Raw genomic sequence first — 24,954 nt, 5'->3', positions numbered from 1 at the left:
TCTATAGTTGGAACACTCACTTTTATCTCCTTTGCCTTTGTACAGTGGCATTGTACATGCATTCTGCCACTTTTCAGGCACATCACCATGATCCATGCATACATTGAACATTCTTACCAACCAAACAAAAACACAATCACCCCCTTTCTTAACAGATTCAACTGCAGTACCATCTAAACCCGCCACCTTGCCAGATTTTTCCTTCTGCAAGGCTTTCTCATTTGTGAACCAATCATGTTCCTCACCAACAAAGGGTTCAGTGACTCTTTTAGAACAATCAGCTACTATCCTACCATACTCCCTTTTCCTTTTACTGTGGGACATTTACTACTTTCATTTAGTCATCAGACACCTCACCACTTTCCCATGCTTCCATACACACTTCCCAAATCTAGTCCTTTGCAGTTTCATCTCCATTCTTCACCTTCTCACTTACCACTTCACCTACTTTTCCACCTTTTCCAATATTTGAAATCTATATTGTTCTTTTTATTTCCTATGTAATATTCAGAATCTATATTATTCTTTTTATTTCCCCTCTAATATCTTTCTCTTCCATGTAGCTATTTTTTCTCTTCCATGCAGCTATTTTTTTCTCTACCTATATTCCTACTATACAAGTAGACATGTCATCACCAATCATTTGTTTAAGATGTCTCTAATGAACTTCATCTTTAGTTACAAGCATTATCTTAGACTTATTAGATATACTTCACTACTTACATATCCCTCTGTTGAACTCTTAATTAATCACCTAGAATAGTTTGTTGTTTTCTTTTAAATCCTGGTTAATTATTCTTTGAAGCTCCTCATTTGCCAAACTTTTATTAATATATACAATCCTTTTAACTCTTGTATTTTCTGCTTTATATTTTACACTCTGTGCTCCATGCATTACTGTTTTACAGTAGATTTAGCTTCTCCTTTCAGATATTTTCTATCACCATTTGTCCATATATCTATATCTCTGATGCCAATTCCCACCTGAACCCCCACAGTGCCTCTTCTTAGCTTTTGATACCTCACCCTCTACAGGCCACTTGTGAAGGGCAGTTCAGATGCAGTGTTTGCAGAGGCTCATACCTACTGACTGCTACTATTTAATGTTCCGACTACTTTTTTTTTTTTACCAATTGTTAATTGAGGATGAGAGGAAGCTAACTACTGAGGGGAGAAAGGATACTAGCTACTTGTAGATAGTGAAGCAAGTTGTTATTCAGAAATGTGTAGGTCACCAAGAGGAAGGTAACAGATCAGACTGCAGATAACAAAGCCAGAAGTAAGGAGAGAACATTGACAGTTTGGAAAGGTGGTTAGATATATCCTTACCCTGAACCTCAGTAGGATCCCTCATCATTGCATGCCATCTGTTCGGCCTGACAGACAAGAGTAGCAAGCTTACCCTGACGAGATGTTTACTTTTCCTTCTTGCCAAACCACTCTTGGGAACTGGTACCTGCCATGGTAGCCTTGGAGTTATGACCAGATCCAACACTCCACAAATGTACAAAGGAGACACCACCCATGCCAGCCTGAGGGCCGACACCAGATGTTACAGGCAGGCTGACTGATCTTAACCTGTGCTCTTGGACCACATCCTGTAAAGGGAATGGGTCCAGGTTAGGAGGGCCTTCATGGAGCACACCTTGAAGTCCCAGTAGGAAAACCCTAACCTCCTGAGAGCACTTGCACTCTCCTTACACCATGCATCATGCCAGTTCAGAGTAGCTGATGAGATCTGCTTGGAATCTTTACCAGCTGAGAGTGCAAAGTAAACTCCAGAGACTTGGGTGTCAATGATGACAGTCTCTGTACCTTTGAAAGCCATAATGTCTGGATTCCTAAAGGACCGTGCAATGGGGATACAAGGCTCACAAATCACATCGTATCCCTTCACACGCTTTTCCAAACTCAGTCACAAACTTCTGCAGTTTCTCAGTGAATCAGCAGCTAGAGATGTATCATCAGCGAACAACAACTGACTCACTTCCCAGGCCCTCTCATCCTCAACAGACTGTATACTCGCCCCTCTCTTCAAAACTTTTGCATTTACCTCCCTAACCACCCCATCCATAAACAAATTAAACAATCATGGGGACATCACACACCCCTGCTGCAGACTGACTTTCTCTGGGAACTAATCACTCTCCTCTCTTCCTACTCATACACATGCCATACATCCTTGGTAAAGACTTTTCACTGCTTCTAGCAACTTACCTCCCATATCATATACTCCTAATACCTTCCACAAAGCATCTCTATCAACCCTATCATATGCCTTTTCCTACATACAAATCCATCTGATTTTCCAAGTATTCCTTACATTCTTCAAACACCTGATGCACATATCCTCTACCACTTCTGAAACCACACTGCTCTTCCCCAAACTGATGCTGTGTACATGCCTGTACCCTATCATTCAATACCCTCCCATATAATTTTCCAGGAATACTCAACAAACTTATGCCTCTGTAGTTTGAACGCTCACCTTTATCCCCTTTGCCTTTGTACAGTGGCACTATGTATGCATTCTGCCAATCCTCAGGCACTTCACCATATCTCTACCACCAATCAACAACAGTCACCCCTTTTTTTTTTTAGTAAATTCCACTGCAGTACCATCCAACCCTTCAGTCTTGCCAGCTTTCACCTGCAAAGTTTTCACTCCCTCTTCTGTCTTTACCAAACTATTCTCCCTGACCCTCTTGCTTTGCATACCTCCCTGACCAAAGCACCCTATATCTGCCACTCTCTCATCAAACATATTCAACAATTCTTCAAAATACTCACTCCAGTTCCTTTTCACTTCATCACTACCTGTTATTACCTCCCCACTTGCCCCCTTCACCGATGTTCCCATTTGTTCTCTTGTCTTATGCACGTTATTTACCTCCTTCCAAAATATCTTTTCATTCTCTCTAAAGTTTAATGATACTCTCTCACCCCAGCTCTCATTTGCCCTTTTTTTTTCATCCCTTGCACCTTTCTCTTGACCTCCTTCCGCTTTCTTTTATACATCTCCCAGGCATTTGCACTACTTCCCTGCAAGTATCGCCTCTCTTTTCTCTTTTACTAACAGCCTTACTTCTTTATCCCACCACTCACTACCCTTTCTAATCTGCCCACCTCCCACTTTTCTCATGCCACATACACATTTTGTGCACACCATCACTGCTTCCCTAAATTCATCCCATTGCTCACCCACTCCCCTCACTCTCACCTTTTGCCATTCTACTCTCAATCTCTCCTGGTACTTCCTCAGACAAGTCTCCTTTCCAAGCTCACTGTTCCAATTGGACCTCTCCCAAAAGGGTGGCCATGACAATAGAGTTAAAAATAACAAGTGAGCTCCAGATAGATAGATATGATCTGATAGATATCTTCCCATTCTTCTCCTAGACTGCACACTACACTATTGGCAAGAACATATCAGTCATGATCTGTTCACCCTGTGTCTGTATCTGTACCATGTTGTCTACCCTGTCTCTCTGAGTCTGTACCATGTATATTTATAACCACTTTTATGTTTAAAGTATGTATTTGTAGCACTCATGCCTGATTTTCACTTTCTGTGTATGGAAATTGACATTATGACTGAGAGTCACATACCATCTATTCAAATGACTTGCCAGAAAGACTAATTTATGTATGAGTACGTTTACAGATAATGCTTGAGTCGTGAAAGAAATGAAGAATGATGAGATGATCTCAAGATACAGAGGGACTGAGACTAGCTTCAGGGTTGTCTGTTACATAGCTTTTGACATGGGGTAGTGATGTGTGTGAGGACTGTAGATGGCAGTGTAATGTGTTTTAGATATCTGGGAGTGGATCTGTCAGCGGATGGAACCATGGAAGCGGAAGTGGATCATAGGGTGGGGGAGGGGGCGAAAATTTTGGGAGCCTTGAAAAATGTGTGGAAGTCGAGAACATTATCTCGGAAAGCAAAAATGGGTATGTTTGAAGGAATAGTGGTTCCAACAATGTTGTATGGTTGCGAGGCGTGGGCTATGGATAGAGTTGTGCGCAGGAGGATGGATGTGCTGGAAATGAGATGTTTGAGGACAATGTGTGGTGTGAGGTGGTTTGATCGAGTAAGTAACGTAAGGGTAAGAGAGATGTGTGGAAATAAAAAGAGCGTGGTTGAGAGAGCAGAAGAGGGTGTTTGGGCACATGGAGAGAATGAGTGAGGAAAGATTGACCAAGAGGATATATGTGTCGGAGGTGGAGGGAACGAGGAGAAGAGGGAGACCAAATTGGAGGTGGAAAGATGGAGTGAAAAAGATTTTGTGTGATCGGGGCCTGAACATGCAGGAGGGTGAAAGGAGGGCAAGGAATAGAGTGAATTGGAGCGATGTGGTATACAGGGGTTGACGTGCTGTCAGTGGATTGAATCAAGGCATGTGAAGCGTCTGGGGTAAACCATGGAAAGCTGTGTAGGTATGTATATTTGCGTGTGTGGACGTGTGTATGTACGTGTGTATGGGGGTTGGGCCATTTCTTTCGTCTGTTTCCTCGCGCTACCTCGCAAACGCGGGAGACAGCGACAAAGTATAAAAAAAAAAAAAAAAAAAAAAAAAAAAATTAAGTATGAGTTGAGAACATACTTTACATGAATGAGCTGTGGCTATATGTATTTTATCCATCCCATGTAAATAGGAATAAAGTTGAAAATTTTAGATACATAGACGTATTTTGCTTACGTCAAATCACCAGGTAAACAGTGAACATTTTTGATAATTGAGATCTGGTATAGAGGATGAGGTGATCATTAGGCTAGCTGTTAGTTTGTTAGGTTAGTATGTTTAGTTGGTATGTTCATAAATCATTAGTTAGCAGATAAGATCTTTGAGAGTGATCTTACCATTGTGGATCAAAGGAAATTTTGAAAAGTTGTCCCGTGCACTGTAGCGAGTGAAAGAGGTATATACTGAAATAAGTGATAATCATGGTGGTATAAATTTACAGATCAGCACCACAGAGGGAATCTCTTCACGTTATTCTTGCACTGTCCGCTGATGGGCATGTGTTTAGTGAGTTCGCTGTGTGATATTCCAATGAACTTATGGGAAAAGTGTCAGACGCTGGTTGATAGATTCATCTCAGAAGCATCCAGATTAGTTACGCGTGGAAGGAATGTTGGTAAGTTTTGAGGCTTATTTTCAACTTTTGCAATTTTAGATAGCATTTATCTTTAGTTCCTCTTTATTTCTTAAGTAGTTGGGTATTTACCAGAAGTGATGACAGAATTTGTAGGTATGGGATTATAGTATTATTAAGTGAAATGGGCCCCATGCATCCCATGGAACTGGGAAGATTTTGTGATTGATAGATATAATGAATATGATAGGAATATTGCATATTTACCATTTCCAGTAATCTGAACTACCAAATTTAAGATGCTTTTTTGTGAATGCCTTATTTCTTTCTGCAAGAGATGATTAAGAATCAGATAATGTGATGGTTGTGGTAACATGGCCTGATTTGGCCATTGAAAAAACAGTAACAAAAGAAGAATAAGACACATTCTTCCATTAGAGGTTCTTTGTCATCAGCTGCTTCCACATAACAGGTTATTATAGCTGTCCATCAAGTGATCTCAGGATTCGCCTTATCCTTTAACCCTTGAATGGCAGCCACCGATATATGATGTTATCTAACAGGACAGCAACTAATATCATATGATGTTTTTAACTTTCCCCACGGCTAGTTAAATATCCAGCTGGTTTATGGTAGCTTTTGTAGCCTGATGAGGTCTCTTTCTTCAACCAACAGGCTTGGGAAAAATTCTTGCCTCAGTACTCCATCTCTAACAATTGTAAGTTTGTGTCTGTTGACAACAGTAGTCATATATGCGTGACCCCAGGAAAATACATAGGTTACTGGGTGACCTAAGTGATGAGGAGGACTACTTATCATGAGATAAATCAGCTGGTGAGGAAAGTGAAAAAAAATACATACGTGAAGAAATAAGTGACTTAGAGAATAGCAGGAATGACATTCCCTATTTTCCCTTGATGAGGGAAGATTGCTTAGATGTGTCTGCCACACCCCCTCTCACACTAATTTTTAGTGTTTATAGTGTAACATTTCTAAAGACATTCACATTATTCACTACCAATGTTGTATCTGTGTAAGAGATTACAGTATTATAACATGTTCAAGAGAATGAAACAAGGCTTCTTTGTCCTCCCCTCTTATCTTGAGCTGTGAGACTTATTGGCTACATACCCCCTCTTGCTCACACAGCACTCCATCAAGCCATCATAAAGGTTGCTGTTATGAACGGTGATAAAAGCTGAATGGGAGCTAAAGGCAGGAGAGTGTTTCCAAGCCTGATATGCCTGATCCCTTGTCTAAATGGCCTCAGTACAATAACGGTTGAACCATGGATTGGATGAAGTGGTCTTGGAGGAAGAGGGGATAAATCTTCCATTCCCACAAGATACCTCTAATAACTACTAATTCTTGAACGTTTATTAGTCTTTCTGTGGACATTTTTAACTCCTCATTCACATATGACCGCTTCCCTACATTCACAGCACTTTCATCTAAACTGTTTCATTCTTCTTTTATAATCCTCCTTGCATTCTTTCTGATTCTTCTTCTTGCTTGCCAACACTTTTACATCTCCATTCTTCCTCATGTCATACTTCCACTTCTCCCTGATTCTCACCTCCACTAGAACTGAAAAATTATCAGAATCTCCAAAGAATCCTCTCATAACTTTAGCATCCAGCATAACCTTTCTCAGCCTTTCATCTGTTGCCACACAGTCATTCAAACACTTTTGTTCTTCCCTTCCGTCATTTCTCATTCACATGTATCGGTGAATCATCTTGTGCTGAAAAAAAAAGTGTTATAAGGATTAAACCCCTCTCAGCATAGAAATCATTTCATATTTAGTTCATATATTAAAGATGAGTATGATACTTGGTTTTGAGCTAGGAAAATCTCTGTCTGTTATTGTTCTACCCTCTGTAGTCAATATAAAGTTCAGGAATTGGCATAATTTCTTTCAGATATGGCATTTGGATTATTAGGGCTATTCAGGATTGAGGTATTTCCCATATCTTAGTTGCTTATGTTTTCTAGGAAAGTTTTAGTAATCTGCATTAACTTAGCTAATGCTATCAAATGATTGGATAACTAAGTAAGACTTTCATTTGTTGTGTAAACTTTAAATTATTGATTTATAAAATCTTATTTAGTGGTCCAAAATAGATTGCCTGTTTTGCAACTTGTCTCTGCAGCTTTGTATCAAATTCAGAAAATCGAAATAAATGTATGACTTATTTTTACCAAATCATAGATTACCTGCAGGGATGTAGTTTCCTTCCCATCCACCCTTTATTCTTTAAGTGTCTTCTTTAGGATGTTACAGGTTTCATGATATATCTGAGCTTAAATGGTGAGGTAGTGTCATGGGCATTGTGGGATGACAGTAATTGCTAGTTTGCACTTTGACTCCAAATTCTGGTGAGGTAGTGTCATGGGCATTGTGGGATGACAGTAATTGCTAGTTTGCACTTTGACTCCAAATTCTCTTTGCTTGTCTTTGTTTACAACATCTTATCTTTGGTTATGTAATACATACTTGACTTTCCATAGGCAGAACTTGACAGCTAGTCTTTTGGAATTGTGTAAGTACACCATTTTTTATACATGGGATGATTGGCTATAAACTTGTCTTTAAAGATGATCTACATAAATGTACAAAACTAAGTCTCATTTTCATGTTCTTTTATCATCTTAATCTTTTTTTTTTTTCTATCCATGTGCTATGTTTCACATTCTGGGCAGGTTGGCATAGATAGCATCCTTCCATCCATAATTGCACTACACAGTCTGCCCTAATTCAGATGTGGAGAATAAGTGTCTAGATATTGATTGGTAAGTCTCCCTCAGTATCCACCTTCATGAGACTTGAAGCATTTGTAAATTAAACTGTATATCGATTTGAGACTAGATATTTGAAATATCTAGAAATATAAAGAAGTTAGCTTTTATTATCTGTCTTTTGTGTGGTGGATGACACTTTTAGTAACTGCTGCATTCATTGTGCTTTGTAATACAATTCTCTTTCTGGTTTTCTCTCAGGATGGTACAGTAATCTGTTGATAATGAAATCTGTGTCCAGACATATAGCTACACAAAAAGAAAAATGATAAGAATTATCTGTATGCCATTTTCTCAATGTACATGTTACTATACCAACCTGTAAGTAATTAAGTAATTTGACCTGGCATGTAGTGTCTTTTAGGGCAGGACATATATGATGTGTGTGATTGATACTGCAGTGCTACTTTACTGCTGTTGGTTCTTCAGAAAAGGGAGGACTATATCATTTATAATCTCAGCGGTCATCAGCTTTGTTGTTCCTTTAAGTTGATTATTTTGTATATTCCAGATCCATCTTTTCTTCAGTTTTTTGGTGACGACTTTCTGAGACTGTTGACGCTGAGGTTTATTTTCTGCTCAACAGTTTTAAGGGCACACAGAGCTTTTAAGGTATGTTAGCTTTTTTGATCTTTTTAAACATGCTTACAGAACTTTTAATGGTTGTAAGCTGTGGACATCTTTTTTATATAAACACAAAGTTTTCAATGTATGTTAGCTTTGTGGATCTTTTTAAATATTCACTGATCATTTGATTTCATATTGTAGTTGTTAGAAGCACAAGCACTATTAGGAAATATTTTTGTACATAGAGATATCTAGATCTTTTAAGTTAGGTAAATTTCCTATCTGATTTTGTCTGTCATATAACAGATAAAGATGTAATGTGTTTCTATGTATCCTTCAACACTTATTATTATTATGTATGGTTGCGAGGCGTGGGCTATGGATAGAGTTGTGCGCAGGAGGATGGATGTGCTGGAAATGAGATGTTTGAGGACAATGTGTGGTGTGAGGTGGTTTGATCGAGTAAGTAACGTAAGGGTAAGAGAGATGTGTGGAAATAAAAAGAGCGTGGTTGAGAGAGCAGAAGAGGGTGTTTTAAAATGGTTTGGGCACATGGAGAGAATGAGTGAGGAAAGATTGACCAAGAGGATATATGTGTCGGAGGTGGAGGGAACGAGGAGAAGAGGGAGACCAAATTGGAGGTGGAAAGATGGAGTGAAAAAGATTTTGTGTGATCGGGGCCTGAACATGCAGGAGGGTGAAAGGAGGGCAAGGAATAGAGTGAATTGGAGCGATGTGGTATACCGGGGTTGACGTGCTGTCAGTGGATTGAATCAAGGCATGTGAAGCGTCCGGGGTAAACCATGGAAAGCTGTGTAGGTATGTATATTTGTGTGTGTGGACGTGTGTATGTACATGTGTATGGGGGGGGTTGGGCCATTTCTTTCGTCTGTTTTCCTTCCGCTACCTCGCAAACGCGGGAGACAGCGACAAAGTATGAAAAAAAAAAAAAAAAATTATTATTACTATTATTATTATATGGATGGAACCATGGAAGCGGAAGTGGATCATAGGGTGGGGGAGGGGGCAAAAATTCTGGGAGCCTTGAAGAATGTGTGGAAGTCGAGAACATTATCTCGGAAAGCAAAAATGGGTATGTTTGAAGGAATAGTGGTTCCAACAATGTTGTATGGTTGCGAGACGTGGGCTATGGATAGAGTTGTGCGCAGGAGGATGGATGTGCTGGAAATGAGATGTTTGAGGACAATGTGTGGTGTGAGGTGGTTTGATCGAGTAAGTAACGTAAGGGTAAGAGAGATGTGTGGAAATAAAAAGAGCGTGGTTGAGAGAGCAGAAGAGGGTGTTTTGAAATGGTTCAGGCACATGGAGAGAATGAGTGAGGAAAGATTGACCAAGAGAATATATGTGTCAGAGGTGGAGGGAACGAGGAGAAGAGGGAGACCAAATTGGAGGTGGAAAGATGGAGTGAAAAAGATTTTGTGTGATCGGGGCCTGAACATGCAGGAGGGTGAAAGGAGGGCAAGGAATAGAGTGAATTGGAGCGATGTGGTATACCGGGGTTGACGTGCTGTCAGTGGATTGAATCAAGGCATGTGAAGCGTCTGGGGTAAACCATGGAAAGCTGTGTAGGTATGTATATTTGCGTGTGTGGACGTATGTATATACATGTGTATGGGGGTGGGCTTGGCCATTTCTTTCGTCTGTTTCCTTGCGCTACCTCGCAAACGCGGGAGACAGCGACAAAGCAAAAAAAAAAAAAAAAAAAAAATTATTATATGTAGGAAGAGAGGAAAGTGATTGGTTCTCAGTGAATGTAGGTTTGCGGCAGGGGTGTGTGATGTCTCCATGGTTGTTTAATTTGTTTATGGATGGGGTTGTTAGGGAGGTGAATGCAAGAGTTTTGGAAAGAGGGGCAAGTATGAAGTCTGTTGGGGATGAGAGAGCTTGGGAAGTGAGTCAGTTGTTGTTCGCTGATGATACAGCGCTGGTGGCTGATTCATGTGAGAAACTGCAGAAGCTGGTGACTGAGTTTGGTAAAGTGTGTGAAAGAAGAAAGTTAAGAGTAAATGTGAATAAGAGCAAGGTTATTAGGTACAGTAGGGTTGAGGGTCAAGTCAATTGGGAGGTGAGTTTGAATGGAGAAAAACTGGAGGAAGTGAAGTGTTTTAGATATCTGGGAGTGGATCTGGCAGCGGATGGAAACATGGAAGCGGAAGTGGATCATAGGGTGGGGGAGGGGGCGAAAATTCTGGGAGCCTTGAAGAATGTGTGGAAGTCGAGAACATTATCTCGGAAAGCAAAAATGGGTATGTTTGAAGGAATAGTGGTTCCAACAATGTTGTATGGTTGCGAGGCGTGGACTATGGATAGAGTTGTGCGCAGGAGGATGGATGTGCTGGAAATGAGATGTTTGAGGACAATGTGTGGTGTGAGGTGGTTTGATCGAGTAAGTAACGTAAGGGTAAGAGAGATGTGTGGAAATAAAAAGAGCGTGGTTGAGAGAGCAGAAGAGGGTGTTTTGAAATGGTTTGGTCACATGGAGAGAATGAGTGAGGAAAGATTGACGAAGAGGATATATTTGTCGGAGGTGGAGGGAACGAGGAGAAGAGGGAGACCAAATTGGAGGTGGAAAGATGGAGTGAAAAAGATTTTGTGTGATCGGGGCCTGAACATGCAGGAGGGTGAAAGGAGGGCAAGGAATAGAGTGAATTGGAGCGATGTGGTATACCGGGGTTGACGTGCTGTCAGTGGATTGAATCAAGGCATGTGAAGCGTCTGGGGTAAACCATGGAAAGCTGTGTAGGTATGTATATTTGCGTGTGTGGACATATGTATATACATGTGTATGGGGGTGGGCTGGGCCATTTCTTTCGTCTGTTTCCTTGCGCTACCTCGCAAACGCGGGAGACAGCGGCAAAAAAAAAAAAAAAAATTATTATTATTATTATTATTATTATTATTATTATTATTATTATTATTATTATGCAGACCCAAGGACCCTTTTGTAAAAGGGGTCTTGGGGCTATAACCACAAAACCCTTAGTCTAAACGCTCCTTGCAGCCCAAGGCTGCAATACTCTGCTGAAGTGCGAAGTTCTTTAACGAGACTTTACTCTCTTCATCAAATGATAATGGTACAGCCTCATGCTCTTTTCATCAGATGGTATGGTACAGCCTCACCAAAGGTGACTTTTCTTTTGTGATGTAGCCTCAAGCAGGCAGAGCCTGGTAACACCACAACAGTTAGTAGACATATATTTGATCTGTTTAGTCATGACATCACTTGACTTTAGTTCACTTACTTAATAAAACTTTTTATACTAATAGTTTACAATGAATCCTTGTTCAGAGTAGGTTTTTTAGAATGTTGATTCATTTATCAACATTGAAGGAATGGAACACTTATTTCCTGAAAATCTGTGGGTTAGAATTTGGCATACTGTGTGCCATATAAATGTAGCATAATGTTGGCATCTTTCAGCATTATTCCCTTTGGAAAAAGCTTGCACAATGGGAATTCACATTACTCATTGTAACATGTAAGAGATAGGGATGTGTTCCTAATTCTTGGCCATCCTTCCTTAAACCCATTTTTGTGACTCGTTCATGACATTTGTAAGACGGAAATATATATATGATGCACCTAATTGCAGCAATAATATTAACTGAATATATGGTATATAAAGTGTATGGTATGGAAACAGTACAGAAGGTAAAAAAAAGTATTCGCCAGTATATGTAAACATGCAGGCTTTGGTAGACTCTGTAGTGAAGGTTGCCGGTTGAGTTCTGTTTGGCATATGGAGCGGGTAATATATAATATAGTTCCAGTGATTACTCAGATTACTGAGGAGTAACCCATAAGCTTGCTTAAGGAGCTCTTAGATTTATAAGATTTGGTTAACTGTCCACATATCTGACCATTAATGATTAGAAAACAATCAATTCGTATGAGGAGAGTGTGATTAGAGCATTCAGTCTCAGATGAGAATCAATTCTAGGATAAGCCACCTTTGCCAGAAGGCAAAATATACAACCAGTGATGCATGTAGTTGCATTCCATGCATTGTTTTGAGACAGTACAGCCTATTGTTTTCCATAAATTGGTAAGTCTATGCAAAGGTGCCAGCACAAGATTTGCACTTCTGTGTTATGTAATGCTTTTTTTTTGGAGCTGTGTCACTCTTCCAAAATGATAGACATATTTAATGAAAACCCTAAATACTCATATTCTTCAGTAACAAAAACAATAACAAAGATACCAAACATCTCAATTTGCTTGATGATACTCGTAACGTAACTTTTATGAGTAGCAGCAGTACAGCACAAGCTAATAGGCTTGTGTCCTAGCAGATTGAGTTGATTACTGTTTAATTAGAAAATGATATTCAAGCTAACCTTAATAGCAAATTCACAAAGTTTTAATAATAAATCAGATTTTGCTCTCACAGAGTGTAGTACATATTGCAGTTGTCTCAGACAAAGTTAAAATCAAATGTAGGCATAAGATGTCATTAGATGGAGATCATCCCCTAGTTCTCACACTAGTATTGATTCTGTAACATTTGTAGTAGACGGAGGCAATAATAGGATTGTATTAAGTAAATACTGAGTATAAAGGTATTCCCTGCATGCCATAGAAGGTGACTAGAGGTGGGTGGGAGTTGAAACCTTCCCCCATCTTGTATTTCAATTTCTAATTAATGGAACAGAAGGACCAGGCAGGGAGTGCTCATCCTCCTCAAAGGCTCAGGCTAGGATGTCTAATGTGTGTGGATATAACCAGGATGAGAGGAGAGCAGAAATAGGTAATATGATTGAGGAGAGAAACCTTGATGTTCTGACTCTGAGTGAAACAAAGCTCAAGATTAAAGGGGAAGAATGATTTGAAAATGTTGTAAGGTAAAGTCAGGGGTTGATGAGAGGACAAGCAGTAGCAATAATCTTGAAGCCAGAGTTATGGGAGTATGAGAAAGACTGTAAGATAGTGAATTCTAGACTGATATAGGTAAAAATGAAAGTGGATAATGAGTGATGGGTGATCATTAGTGCTTTTGCACCTGGCCATGAGAAGAAAGATCATAAGAGGCAAGTGTTTTAGAAGCAGCTGAGTGAGTGTGTCATCAGTTTTGTTGTAAGACACCAGGTGTTAGTGATGGGTTATTTGAACATGAAGGTGAGTAATGTTTAGGGTATAACTGGGGAATGGGGTATTCAGTTTTATGAATGGAAATGGTAAACAGCTTGTGGAATTGTGTCCTGAAAAAGGACTGCTGATTGGAAATACCTGCTTAAAAAAAGTAGTGGTGGCCTGTGCAAGAGATGCATGTGGCATGCAAAAGGTGGGAAGTGGGCTGATTAGAAAGGTTAGTGAAGAAGTAAAGTTGCTTGTGAAAGAGAAAAGAGAAGTGTTTAGGTATTATTTACAGTAAAGGAGTGCAAATGGTTCGGGGATATATAAGAGAAAATGGCAGGTCAAGAGGAAGATCCAGGAGTTGAAAAAGAGGGCAAATGGGAGTTGGGTTGAGAGAGCATTGGTAAACTTTAGGGAAAATAAAATGTTTTGTAAGGAAGTTAATGATGTTCAAAAAATAAGAGAACAAATAGGAACATTGGAGAAGGGGGGTAAAAGGAGAAGTGGTTATAGGCAGTGATGAAGTGAGGAGGAGATGGAGTGAAGGACTCATGAATGTGTTTGTTGACAGGGTGGCAGGTGTAGGGTGCTTGGGTCAGGTTGGTATGCAAAGTAAGAAAGTCATGGAGAGTGGTTTGGTGAATGGAGAAGACGTGATGAAAGCCTTACATAAGATGAAATGTGGCAAGGTGGCTAGAGTGGATGTTATTGCAGTTGAATTCATTAAGAAGGGGGTGACAGTGTTGCTGTTTGGTTAAGGATTTTCATTGTACATATGGATCATGGTGAGTTGCTTGACGATTGGCAGAATGCATGTAAAATGCCATTATGTAGAGGTAAGGGGATAAAGTTGAGTATTCAAACTACAGATGTATAAGTTTGTTAAGTGTACCTGGCAAGTTGTATGGGAGGGTAGTGATTGAGTCAGTGAAGGCATGTACAGAGCATCAGATTAGGGAGGAGCAGTGTGGTTTAATAAGTGGTAGAGGATATGTGGGTCAGGTGTTTGCCTTAAATAATATATGTGAGAAATATGTAGAGGAACAGATAGATTTGAATGGGGGATTTATGGATATGGGGAAAACATATGATAAGGTTGCCAGAGATGCCTTGTGAAAGGTCTTAAGAATTACAGTGTAGGAGGTAAGCTGCTAGAAGCATTGAAAAGTTTTTATCAAGGGTGTAAGGGATGCATATGAGTAGGAAGAGATGCGAGTGAATGATTCCAAGTGAAGGTTGGTCTGTGGCAGGGGTAAGTGATGTCACCATGGTTATTCAGCTTGTTAATGGATGGGATGGTGAGGGAAGTAAATGCAAGAGTCTTGGAGAAAGGGGCAAGTATACAATCTGTGAGGGATGAGAGGGCTTCGTGAGTGAGTCATTTGTTGTCTGCTGATGATACAATACTGTTGTCAGATTCAAGTGAGAGACTGCAGTAGTTGGTGACTGAGTTTGGAAGAGTGTGTGAGAGGAGGAAGTAGAGAGTAAATGTGAATGAAAGCAAGGTTATGAGGTTTAGCAGGGTTGAGGTACAAGCTAGTTGGGGTGCAAGTTTGAATGGAGAATATGTGGAGGAAGCGAAGTGTTTTAGATATCCGGGAGTGGACATGGCAGTGAATATAACCATGGAAACAGAAATGATTCATAGGATGGTTGAGGGGATTATGTTCCTGGGAGCACTAAAGAATGTCAAGTTACAGTCAATGGAGTGAACCATGGCATGTGAAGCATTTGAGGTAAACCATGGAAAGGTCTGTGGGCCTTAGTTGTGGATAGGATCTGTGGTTTTGATGCATTACACATGACAGCTAGAGAATGGATGTAGGCTTTCTTTGTGTGTTGCTGACACTACCTTGCTAATGCAGGAAATAGTGATCAAGCATGACAAAAAGTAAAGGCAGGAAGAGGTACAGTATACACGATAACAGCCAATCACAGGGGGTGACTGTAGTGGGAGGAATGGCTGTGGTGGAAGGGTGTATGAGAGAAGAGATATACACAATAGCAGTCATTGGCAAAATCCAGCTGTGAAAAGGAAAGTGGTGGTACAAGGGAGGGACAAGTGGTGGAGAGCATATACATGTGCAGTGAGATGCTCTCTGTGTAGCCGTTGTTCCTTACTGCACCCCACAACCTCCACTTTCCCCTCATCACTTTGGGGATTAGCTATTTTTGTGCAATAGATTATTGTTTTTCCTTTCATTTCCTGGGTTTGCAAGGTAGCCCTAGGAACAAATGAAGAAAGGCCTTATTAAGTCACATTTATTCTCTAGTTGTTGTGTGTAATGTATTGAAACCATAGCCCCCATCCACAAAAAGGCCCCACAGACCTCTCCATGGTTTCCCTTGGCTGCTTCACATGCCGTGGTTAAGTCCACCAACACATTGCCCCCATGGACCATAATACCCCAGTTCATTCTGTCCTGTGCATGTCTTTAACCCTCATGCATATTTAGGCTCTGAGCACTGAAATTCTTATTTTTGTCATCTATGGATGTGATAAGACTCAATATTAATGAGAATACATTACATCATGCAAATTCATTCATGACACAGTAGAAATACATTTTTAGAAAAACTGTTTATTGTCTTATTTCTTTTCTTATGCATTTGTTTTGAAATGAGTTATTGATTTGGGCAAAATATCAATGCACAATACTAAAATGTTATAGTGTGAATACTATGTATGAGTAAATGATGCTCTAGAGATATGCATCCAAGATAGATTGCTTCAGTATCTTTCTTTTCTGGTGTATTTGTACTGAAATTAGATTGATTTATACCAGCACTGTTCCAAACAAGTAGTAAACTACAAGTATTATAGTATGGTATTTAGTTTATAGTAAGTTATAGTAAGTTAATTGGGTGTACATCATGTGCTGGCTGTATTGTAGTGACATAAGTATACCTCAGGATTCAGATTTAGATTATCTCAAGATTCAGTTTTTTATCTCTAGAATCAAGTTTAATATACCTTAGAATTAAGTTTAGTTTGCCTCATGATTTTTGTACTATACATCTTCAATGCCTCAAGATTATCACAGGAAACTTGATTGGTGAGTAGCTACAGTATATACTGTAATGTACTTAGTATTTATTTAGTTCTATTTCGCCTGTGTTGTCACTGTTTATTGTTTTATTATCAAGCAACGTTTCATGTTTTTGATACTGTTTATTATTTTCTATGTATGTAATGCATATGAGAATATGTGCAGGCAGTGTAATGTGATTGCAAATCTCGCTCAGCCATGGTAAGTAAGCAAAAAAATCTTTTTATTTTAATTTTTGATTGCGTCATATTGCCATTATTAGAAATGTACATCATATACTTTTAGACCATGTTTTTGTAGTATACTTAGCAGCAAGATAAGATCACAGATACTCTATAAAGCATATTTGCACAAATGATAAAGCTAGTGAATATCAACACATGACAGGTGGTCTCACAAGGTAGGGCATGTACAATCATTCCACAGGCATGCAATCTATACAGTTGATATCGGTTCATCCAAAAATTTTCTCCAGTATTGGACATTTTTTCAATCATTACGGACTGCACTGAATGTCATCAAGGGGACCTGGAGTGAAGTTGAACCATCTACAGTGGATGTATACTGGCACTATCTTTGGCATGCAGTTGTGAACAACTTCAAGGAGTTAGCCACTGTTGACAAAGAAACTTCCAATATCATGAATTTAGCCAAAAAACTTGGAGGGTAGATGTGCATGACAAGTGAGATGCAAAAAGGCAGAAGAGCTGCTGCAGTCTTATCTCAAAGAGCCAACCAGTGAGGAGCTTCAAAAGCTAATAACATCTGGAAGCAGTGACAGCAGTAGTGATGAAGAGGACAGACGTGTTATGCCTATTCTTTCAAAGAAGGTAGTATGAGGCAAAAAAGCTAGAAGAGAATGGGTTTGACATGGATCAAATAATTGAGAGAGGTCTCAGACTTTATAGGGAACGTTAGGTACTCCTGGCAGTTTACAAGGAGCTCTTGAAAGATTAACAAAGTACAACTAGCTGTCACCATCTCTTTTGAATCTGTGATTGTATCTTCTCAAGCATCCACTGAAATGTTGTTTAAGGCTGATGTTCCTACAGCCTCGTACAGTTAACCCCTAATCTCCCCAATGCATCATCATCATCAATCCTCGTCACTCATCGATGAGTGCAGAAAATCACATACATTACTAAATTCTTATTATTTCATTTCAGTATACAAGTACAGTATCTGCATGCATATTATATCAATATATCCTTGTTTTGATATTTGTTTAGTTCATATCTGTGCATAACTATTCACTCTTAAAGCTTTTAGTAAGAGAAACAACATATTTTTCTGTATGTTATGTACCACTTCTGCTTTCTTCTGTTCCTATATATCCTGTAAGGTATTAATTTGTACAATGCAGTTTTCCAAACAAGCCATTTTCCTGGATTGTAACCCCTATGTTGGACAAGGATTGATTCACTTTCATGAATATGTTAGTGAGAATTTTTGATTCATCTATTTTACTTGCATTTATGGTTTATTCTGTTTTCTCTATATATTAACAAATTTATGCTGTTACTAGATCTGTTCTTATTTGCATTTCCATGTAAAAGCTGTCCCTTAATTTTTGTTTTTAAAAAAAGATTCTTGATTGTTCATATACTTTATGTAAAAGTCGACCTTATTTTCAAAGGAAGTGTAACCTAATACTTTAAGAGCCTGGGTACAGTTCTAGGGACATTTGATGATGCTGAGTTGTCAAGGAAGAATGAACTTAGTTATATTTCATTCAACAGATTTGGACCTTTATTTATATTCATCACAAGAGACTATACAATATATTTAGAATATATTGAAGAATAGGGGTTAGGGAGAAAGAATGCTGCCCTCATATTATCTGTGTCACAGAAGGTGACCCTTCCTTCCTCTTAATCACCAGTCTTCCATACAGTTTACCATACAGCTCCTGCCTATTACTATTATTTTTTTTTTCATGTTGTTAGTATAGGGTGACAGGGAACTAACTACTACAGGGGAGAGGGGATACTAACTATGTGTAGATAGTGAAGCAAGCTGTTAATCAGAAGTGTGTAGGTCATCAGGAGGAAGGTAAAAGATCAGACTACAGATAGCAAAGCCAGAAGTAAGGAGAGAACATTGACAGTTCGGAAAGATGATACAATACCTTATGTCACCCCCGGAACCTCTGTAGGATCCCCCATCAACTCACACCATCCAGTGCAGCCCAACTGACAGGAGTAGCTGGCTTACCCTGCTGAGATGTCTACTTGTCTATTCTCCTGCCTTGTCAAACTGCCCTCCACAAATGCGTGAAAGGGTACAACTCATGCCAGTCCGAGGGCTGACTCCAGATGCAACAGGCAGGCTGACTGATTTTAACCTGTGCTCTTGAACCACATCCTGTAAAGGGAATGGGTCTGGGTTAGGGCCTTCAGGGAACTCACCTCAAGGTCTCAGTAGGAAAGCCCTAACTCCCTGAGAGCACTTGCATCCTCCTACCACCATGCACTACTCCAGTTCAGAGTAGCTGATGTGACCCACACAGTCTTTACCGGTATATCCCATATACCCTGTAAGACTTCTAGGGTACCGTAATAGCTGCTTTTGTGTTCTTGTGCAGCAGAGAGCATAAAGCAAACTCCAGAGACTTGGATGTCGATGATGACAGTCTTTGTACCTTTGGAAGCCATAATATCTGGCTTCCTAAAGGACCCTGCAATGAGAATATGAGGCTCACAAACCACGTTGTATCCCTTCTATTTCACCCGGCCAGCCACAAAGTTACTGATATTATTGTAACGTTTAACTCTACCCCATGGACGTTTCTACTTAATGCTCATGCCCAAATGGTCCTACTTACAACTTTTACCTATTGCTCCTTCCATTTTGCCAAAAGCCAGGGCTAGCACATAGCACTCACCACAGGAAAAGCTAGAGTTACGAGAAATGAGCATGTGAGTTTAGTGTTGTCAAGTGTTATGTATGCCAAGGAGAGATTGTATGTTTTTGGACAGAATACCAGTAGTCCACATGTGGGTGAGGCAGAAAGAAAAGACGGCTTCATGGGTCAGAGGAGTGTAACTTGACGACCGCTGAAGTGCTGACTCACTATGCAGCCATCACTAACCCTCCTGATACCCAGGCGGGTTGTACTGAGAACTGGTAATATACCTCCGTAGTCATTGGCTGCTTACCAGCTACTACCTGGTACTTCTCACCCATATTCTTCACAGTAAACACCTGATCTACATATCCTTACCACTCCTGAAACCATATTGTTCTGACCCATTCTGATACTTTCTGCATACCACCACTGTCTCATTTACCATTCTTCCATACAACTTACCAGGTACTCAGCAAACTTATATCTTTGTAAGACAAACTTATATCTTTGTATTTCAAAATCCCACTTTTGTTTCCTTGCTTTTATGCAATATACAGTTCCACCAATCCTCAGGGACCTCGCCTTGATCTATATGTACGTTAAAAATCCTAATTAACCAATCAATGTCACAGACACCCCTTTTTTTAAGAATTTCAGCTGCAATCCCATCTGCTCTTGTTGCCTTGTCACATTTCATCTAACAGAAGGCCATTACCACCTCTTCTCTTTTCACCAAACCACTTGCCATGACTCTCTCATATCACATACCTACCCAACCTTGACCTGACATTTCCTGGATGACCTCACTCAGGTAAAACTGGACACAAGGCTTACTTATGTAATACAATATATACTCAAGAATATCTGATAAAACATTTTATGATTTTATCTACAATAACTGGGTGTAATTTGTACTTGCCTTGACTAATATTCAGTACATTGTCATGGTGTTTGATTATGGTAGATTCTGTTATATCGCTTTTATCCCTCTCTCTACACTTATCCTTGGCATTTTTCATGGAAAAAATGACAAGGTTATTCCTAAGTGTAGGGATAGGGAAGAAAGACATGGAATAGCACTAGCATGATTAAACACCATCATGATAATGTATTGAATGTCAGTCAAGGTATGTACAAATTAGATCCATTCATTGTAGAAAAATGGTAAAAAATGTTATCAACTGTTTTGGGATTGTGTTGTATTATGTAAGTCAACCTTATGCTCAGTTTACCTGAGTGAGGTCATCCAGGAGATGTCAGGTTAAGGTTAGATAGAGATTGGGTCACATAGACCCTCATGCCAACCTTGCCTCTCATTAATTGCAAGGTCACTTGACTTCATTCCATGTTTCCTTTGGTTCTTTATGTATAACCTCTGTTGTATCTATTTTCTCTCTCTGTAATACAGAAAAGTGCTCAGGATTCTCCTGTTTCCTTTTCATAATGGTGTTTTAGCATATAGTATATAGTAGTTTGGTGGAAAGAAGAGGTGGTGAAAACCTTGCACAAGATGAAATGCGGCAAGGAAGCTGGAGTATATATTATTGCTGTTGAATCCGTTAAGAAAGGGGATGACTGTGTTGTTGATTGGTTGGTAAGGATATTCAATGTATGTATATACTGAGGGAGATAAATGCCAGGATCTTGGATAAATGGGTGTGTAAGTGTGCAAACTTTTGGGGGTGGAAGAACTGGGAGATGAGTCATTTGTTGTTTGTTGATGATACTGTGCTTGTGGTGCATTCAAGTGAGAACCCACAAAGTTGGTGACTGAGTTTGTGAGAGTGTATGAAAGGAAAAAATTTGAGAATGTATATGATTAAAAGCAAGGTTATTAGGTTTAATAGTACAGAGGGGCAGTTATTTTTTTTCTTTTTTGGGTTGTGAGTTTGAATGGTGAAAACTTGGAGAAAGTGAAGTATTTCAGGTACTTGAAAGTGGACATGGCAATAATGGAACCATGGGAGCAAAGGTGAGTCATAGGGTGAGTGAAGGGGGCAAAGGTCCTGGAAGCATTGAGGAATGTGTGAAAAAGAGTTCACTATCTTGGAAGGCAAAAATTTTTAGATTTGAAGGTATGAGTGTCCCAATGATATTGTAAGGGTGCATGGCATGGACTATATATAGATGAGGATGTACAGAAGAGAATGAATACATTGGAAGTGAAATAGCTGAGGACAATATGTGGTGTAAGGAGGTTGATTGAGTAAGAAATGATAGGGTAAGAAGGTGTGGTAATAAGAAGAGCATGTTTGAAAGAGCTGAAGAAGGTGTGCTGAAATGATTTAGATGTACAAAGAGGAGGGGTGAGATGTTGACAAAGGGAATATGTGTGTTAAAAGTAGATGGGACAGGAAGGAGGGAAGACCATATTGGAGATGGGCTTGATTACACATAACAGGTAGATAATGGATGCGAATGAATGAGACCTTTTCTTTGTCTGTTTCTGGCACTGCTTTGATAATGCATGAAACAAGTATGAAGGAAAGAAGAAAATAATGATGATGGTAATAATGATATTCATAAATGATTCATAAATTTGTTCATTCATCTCTTCAGTATTTGTCTTTGTATACACTTTACTACTTCACTGAAGATATTTGTTGTGACATGACTCACTCTGATTCAGGTACTTTCTCCTGGCTTGGATCTGCTTCTTATGGTTAAGCTCTTCTCTCATTACAAGTACATATTCCATCTCAAAGATCACAAGTACCTCATTCTTGCTATTATTATATGTAAAAATTATATCTATCCTTGTTGGCCTGTAACTACCTCAGGCCCCAGTGAACTCCATGATATGCTGGCACACCGAATTCTCCAGTACCCTTTTAGGACCTCAATCGCCATGTTGTGTCACCCCAATGCAGGTCCAAGTTTAACATGTGTATTTCCTTGTATTATAGTTGATTTCCATATGGGAGGATTGTAGTAAGGTAATGTAGCTGAAAATTGAATAGACACAATGGTTATATAAAAGATAAGTTATAAGAAATGGAAGTAATAATAAGTTTGCATTGTACAGTAAGGTCTGGAGCTGATTATGGAAAGAATCATGAAAATTCAAATGGCACATTGAAAAAGGAGTAAGGAAGATTTACTGTAGAATATTTTTTCCCTGAGATCTGCACTATGAAATGATTCTCTAGAAACTAATACAAAATAAGAGTGTGTGCAAAGCATTTATTGACTCGAGGTCAAGTAGACAAAGTAGTGTCAAGTGTATGAAGAGTGTGTTGCAAGAGAGGAAAGTATGTGAAACAGAGAAAACCACAAAAATGAGTGTATTATGTGCTTTGGACAATAGTTAATTATGTGTTTGGTGTAAGCCTAAAGTTGAAGTAAGATAAAGCTTTCTTCTGTTGTAAGTCTTGTAAATGTGATCAAAGATGGAGTCACCATCTAATTTGTCTTGTGCTTTCAGGGACGGCAGTTCTATCCCCGATGTCATCCAAACTTACCAGAGGGTGAAGTATTGGATCACCCAAGTCTGTATGCCATAATTCTAGACTTGGCCACTACACTCGATGTATCACATCTTTTCTATGACACACATGACCTCCAATGACCTTCTGCTACATGCTGACCTTCAGCTAGGGCAGGAATGCGACATGGTGCAACATTTATTAGTGAGGTACACCGGCTCTCTAACTGGGTTGGGTCTTTTTTAGTGAGCCAGTCTGAAGGTGAACAAAGAATGATGCATTATGCCAGCAACCATGTGACACAAGTAACAGGTGATGGCAGTTATGTGTCTCACTCCAGGGTACAAGGCAGTGTTGTTGCACGAACCAGAGCTGAAAATCACATAGATTTTCATGCACAAAATGGGATTCACTATGTCTCCAGAGGCCAGAGCAATCAACTGTCATACCGGATGACACAACAGAAAGGGAAGCAGACCAGCAAAAGTAAAAGCTCAAAGTTAAGTGCACCCTCTGCAACTCTCAGTGCACCAGTTGCCACCAGTTCAGACCTCAACTGGAGTCCAATTCCAAGGCGACATGCTTCAGCTTCAGGAAATCTCTGCGTTGCTCTGTATTGTGATGATGGCTGGGAGGAGGGTGAGGATGCATCTGCAGACTTGCAGCCTGGTCAGTCTGCTCAGTCACATATGCCAAGCTGCAGCTCGCCTAAACCCAGCCGACCTACTCTCAGGAGCCTCACCTTTGGCGATGAAGTGCCAGACAACATCCCTGACCACACTTCACTTTCTCCACCTCAAAGTCCTGCTTTACAACTTCGGCCATACACTAATCCCAGGGACACTCCTACCCACCACCCTCCCATTCTTCATAGCCCAACTCACCGTCTGGCTCCTGTTCCAGCTCATGACCTAACGCTTGAATCACTACATGACCTGAACTGGTTGCATGAGATGGAGCCAGAGGATCAGGTTGTTCTTGAGGTTCATGTTATATGGTCCATTTTATCTCTCATGGTCGTCCTTCTAGCATGCTACACTTTGCATCATCAACCTCTCACTGGTTAAAGATACATGAATAAAAATAGAAGGTTTACCAGTTAAAGTTTTATACTCAGCAGTTAGTAAAACAAGCCAACATTATAACCTCATGTGCAAGTCTTCTCTTTGAATGGAGATGATACATTTGGAAACAGAGTATTTTACCTTATCTTGAAAAAATTCTTAATTATTTATTGATAATCTGACTGACCAAGATGACACTGCCCTAAAACTAAGAACGGTGCTGTACATAACACTGTGAATTGTTCAAGCTAGATGATTTGGAATGAAGTTAGACTCGTTCTAAGCACTTTGTATATTTTACATATATATGTATATGTATATAAATGTCTATAAATAAAAAACCTACAGCTTCCTTTATCATGTAATGTAAGCATAGAGAAGTGAATCTATACTGAGCAGATACTTTATTTATATTCATTTACGGTATTTACTTTGTGAGTTCAGTTGAGAATTGAAAATTTTAGTGAATGAAATGTTAATGTTACAGCTAGAGGTTGGTGGTGTTTAAGATGAGAGATGTCTTATGTCAACTTTTATGTGAACAGGTTGTTATTCACCTCATAGTTTAATATCTTTAACATTCCCTTATCTGTTATACAGCCAGTATCACAAGTACCTTGATGTGTATGTATGTTGCAGGTTTTTGTACCAGGATTTCCTTTTCAGTTACCATTATGTTTGCTGAATGATAGTTTTACCAAATATGTTTTCCTTCAAACAAGAAGATTTAAGTATAGCTTTTTTTTTTTTAGCAACAATCATATTCCAGATATTGAACAATAATTTTGTTTGTTCCTTTGAAGCAAGTATGTTGTATGTACAAATATATAACATACCTCTAATGTATGTCATACCCAGAATATATGTGCCAGGATATGATTTATCTAGGATATGGTACAGATGTGTTCCATGGTGTACAACATGCCCAAGGTATATGTCCTTAGGATATGTAACATACCCAGAATGTGCAACATACCTAGTATGTGTGATATACCAAGGTTGTGTA

At 39.4% G+C, this 24,954-nt stretch overlaps 2 protein-coding genes across 4 annotated transcripts in view; both read left to right on the top strand.

Moving 5' to 3' along the window:
- Nucleotides 1-24,647, top strand: part of LOC139749621 (protein SCAI) — a 108,875-nt gene extending 84,228 nt beyond the window's left edge. For 2 of the 3 annotated variants that reach the window (XM_071663754.1, XM_071663756.1), the window contains exons 10-12: nt 4,969-5,142; nt 8,411-8,511; nt 22,884-23,171. In XM_071663754.1, coding sequence (XP_071519855.1) covers nt 4,969-5,142; nt 8,411-8,511; nt 22,884-23,027 — 419 coding nt within the window. In that variant the 3' untranslated portion in view covers nt 23,028-23,171. Of the gene's footprint in view, nt 1-4,968; nt 5,143-8,410; nt 8,512-22,883 lie in introns of all 3 variants that reach the window. The other variant, XM_071663755.1, reaches the window with a different exon arrangement.
- On the top strand, nt 23,064-23,951 carry LOC139749622 (uncharacterized). The gene has a single exon (XM_071663757.1). The coding sequence runs from the start codon at nt 23,064-23,066 to the stop codon at nt 23,949-23,951; it is 888 nt and encodes a 295-aa protein (XP_071519858.1).
- Nucleotides 24,648-24,954: the final 307 nt, after the last annotated feature.

This window comes from Panulirus ornatus, chromosome 7 (assembly GCF_036320965.1).
Source record: "Panulirus ornatus isolate Po-2019 chromosome 7, ASM3632096v1, whole genome shotgun sequence".
Taxonomy (NCBI): Eukaryota; Metazoa; Arthropoda; class Malacostraca; order Decapoda; family Palinuridae; genus Panulirus; species Panulirus ornatus.
The sequence above is the reverse complement of the archived record's forward strand: the minus strand, read 5'-3'. Positions and strand labels throughout refer to the sequence as shown.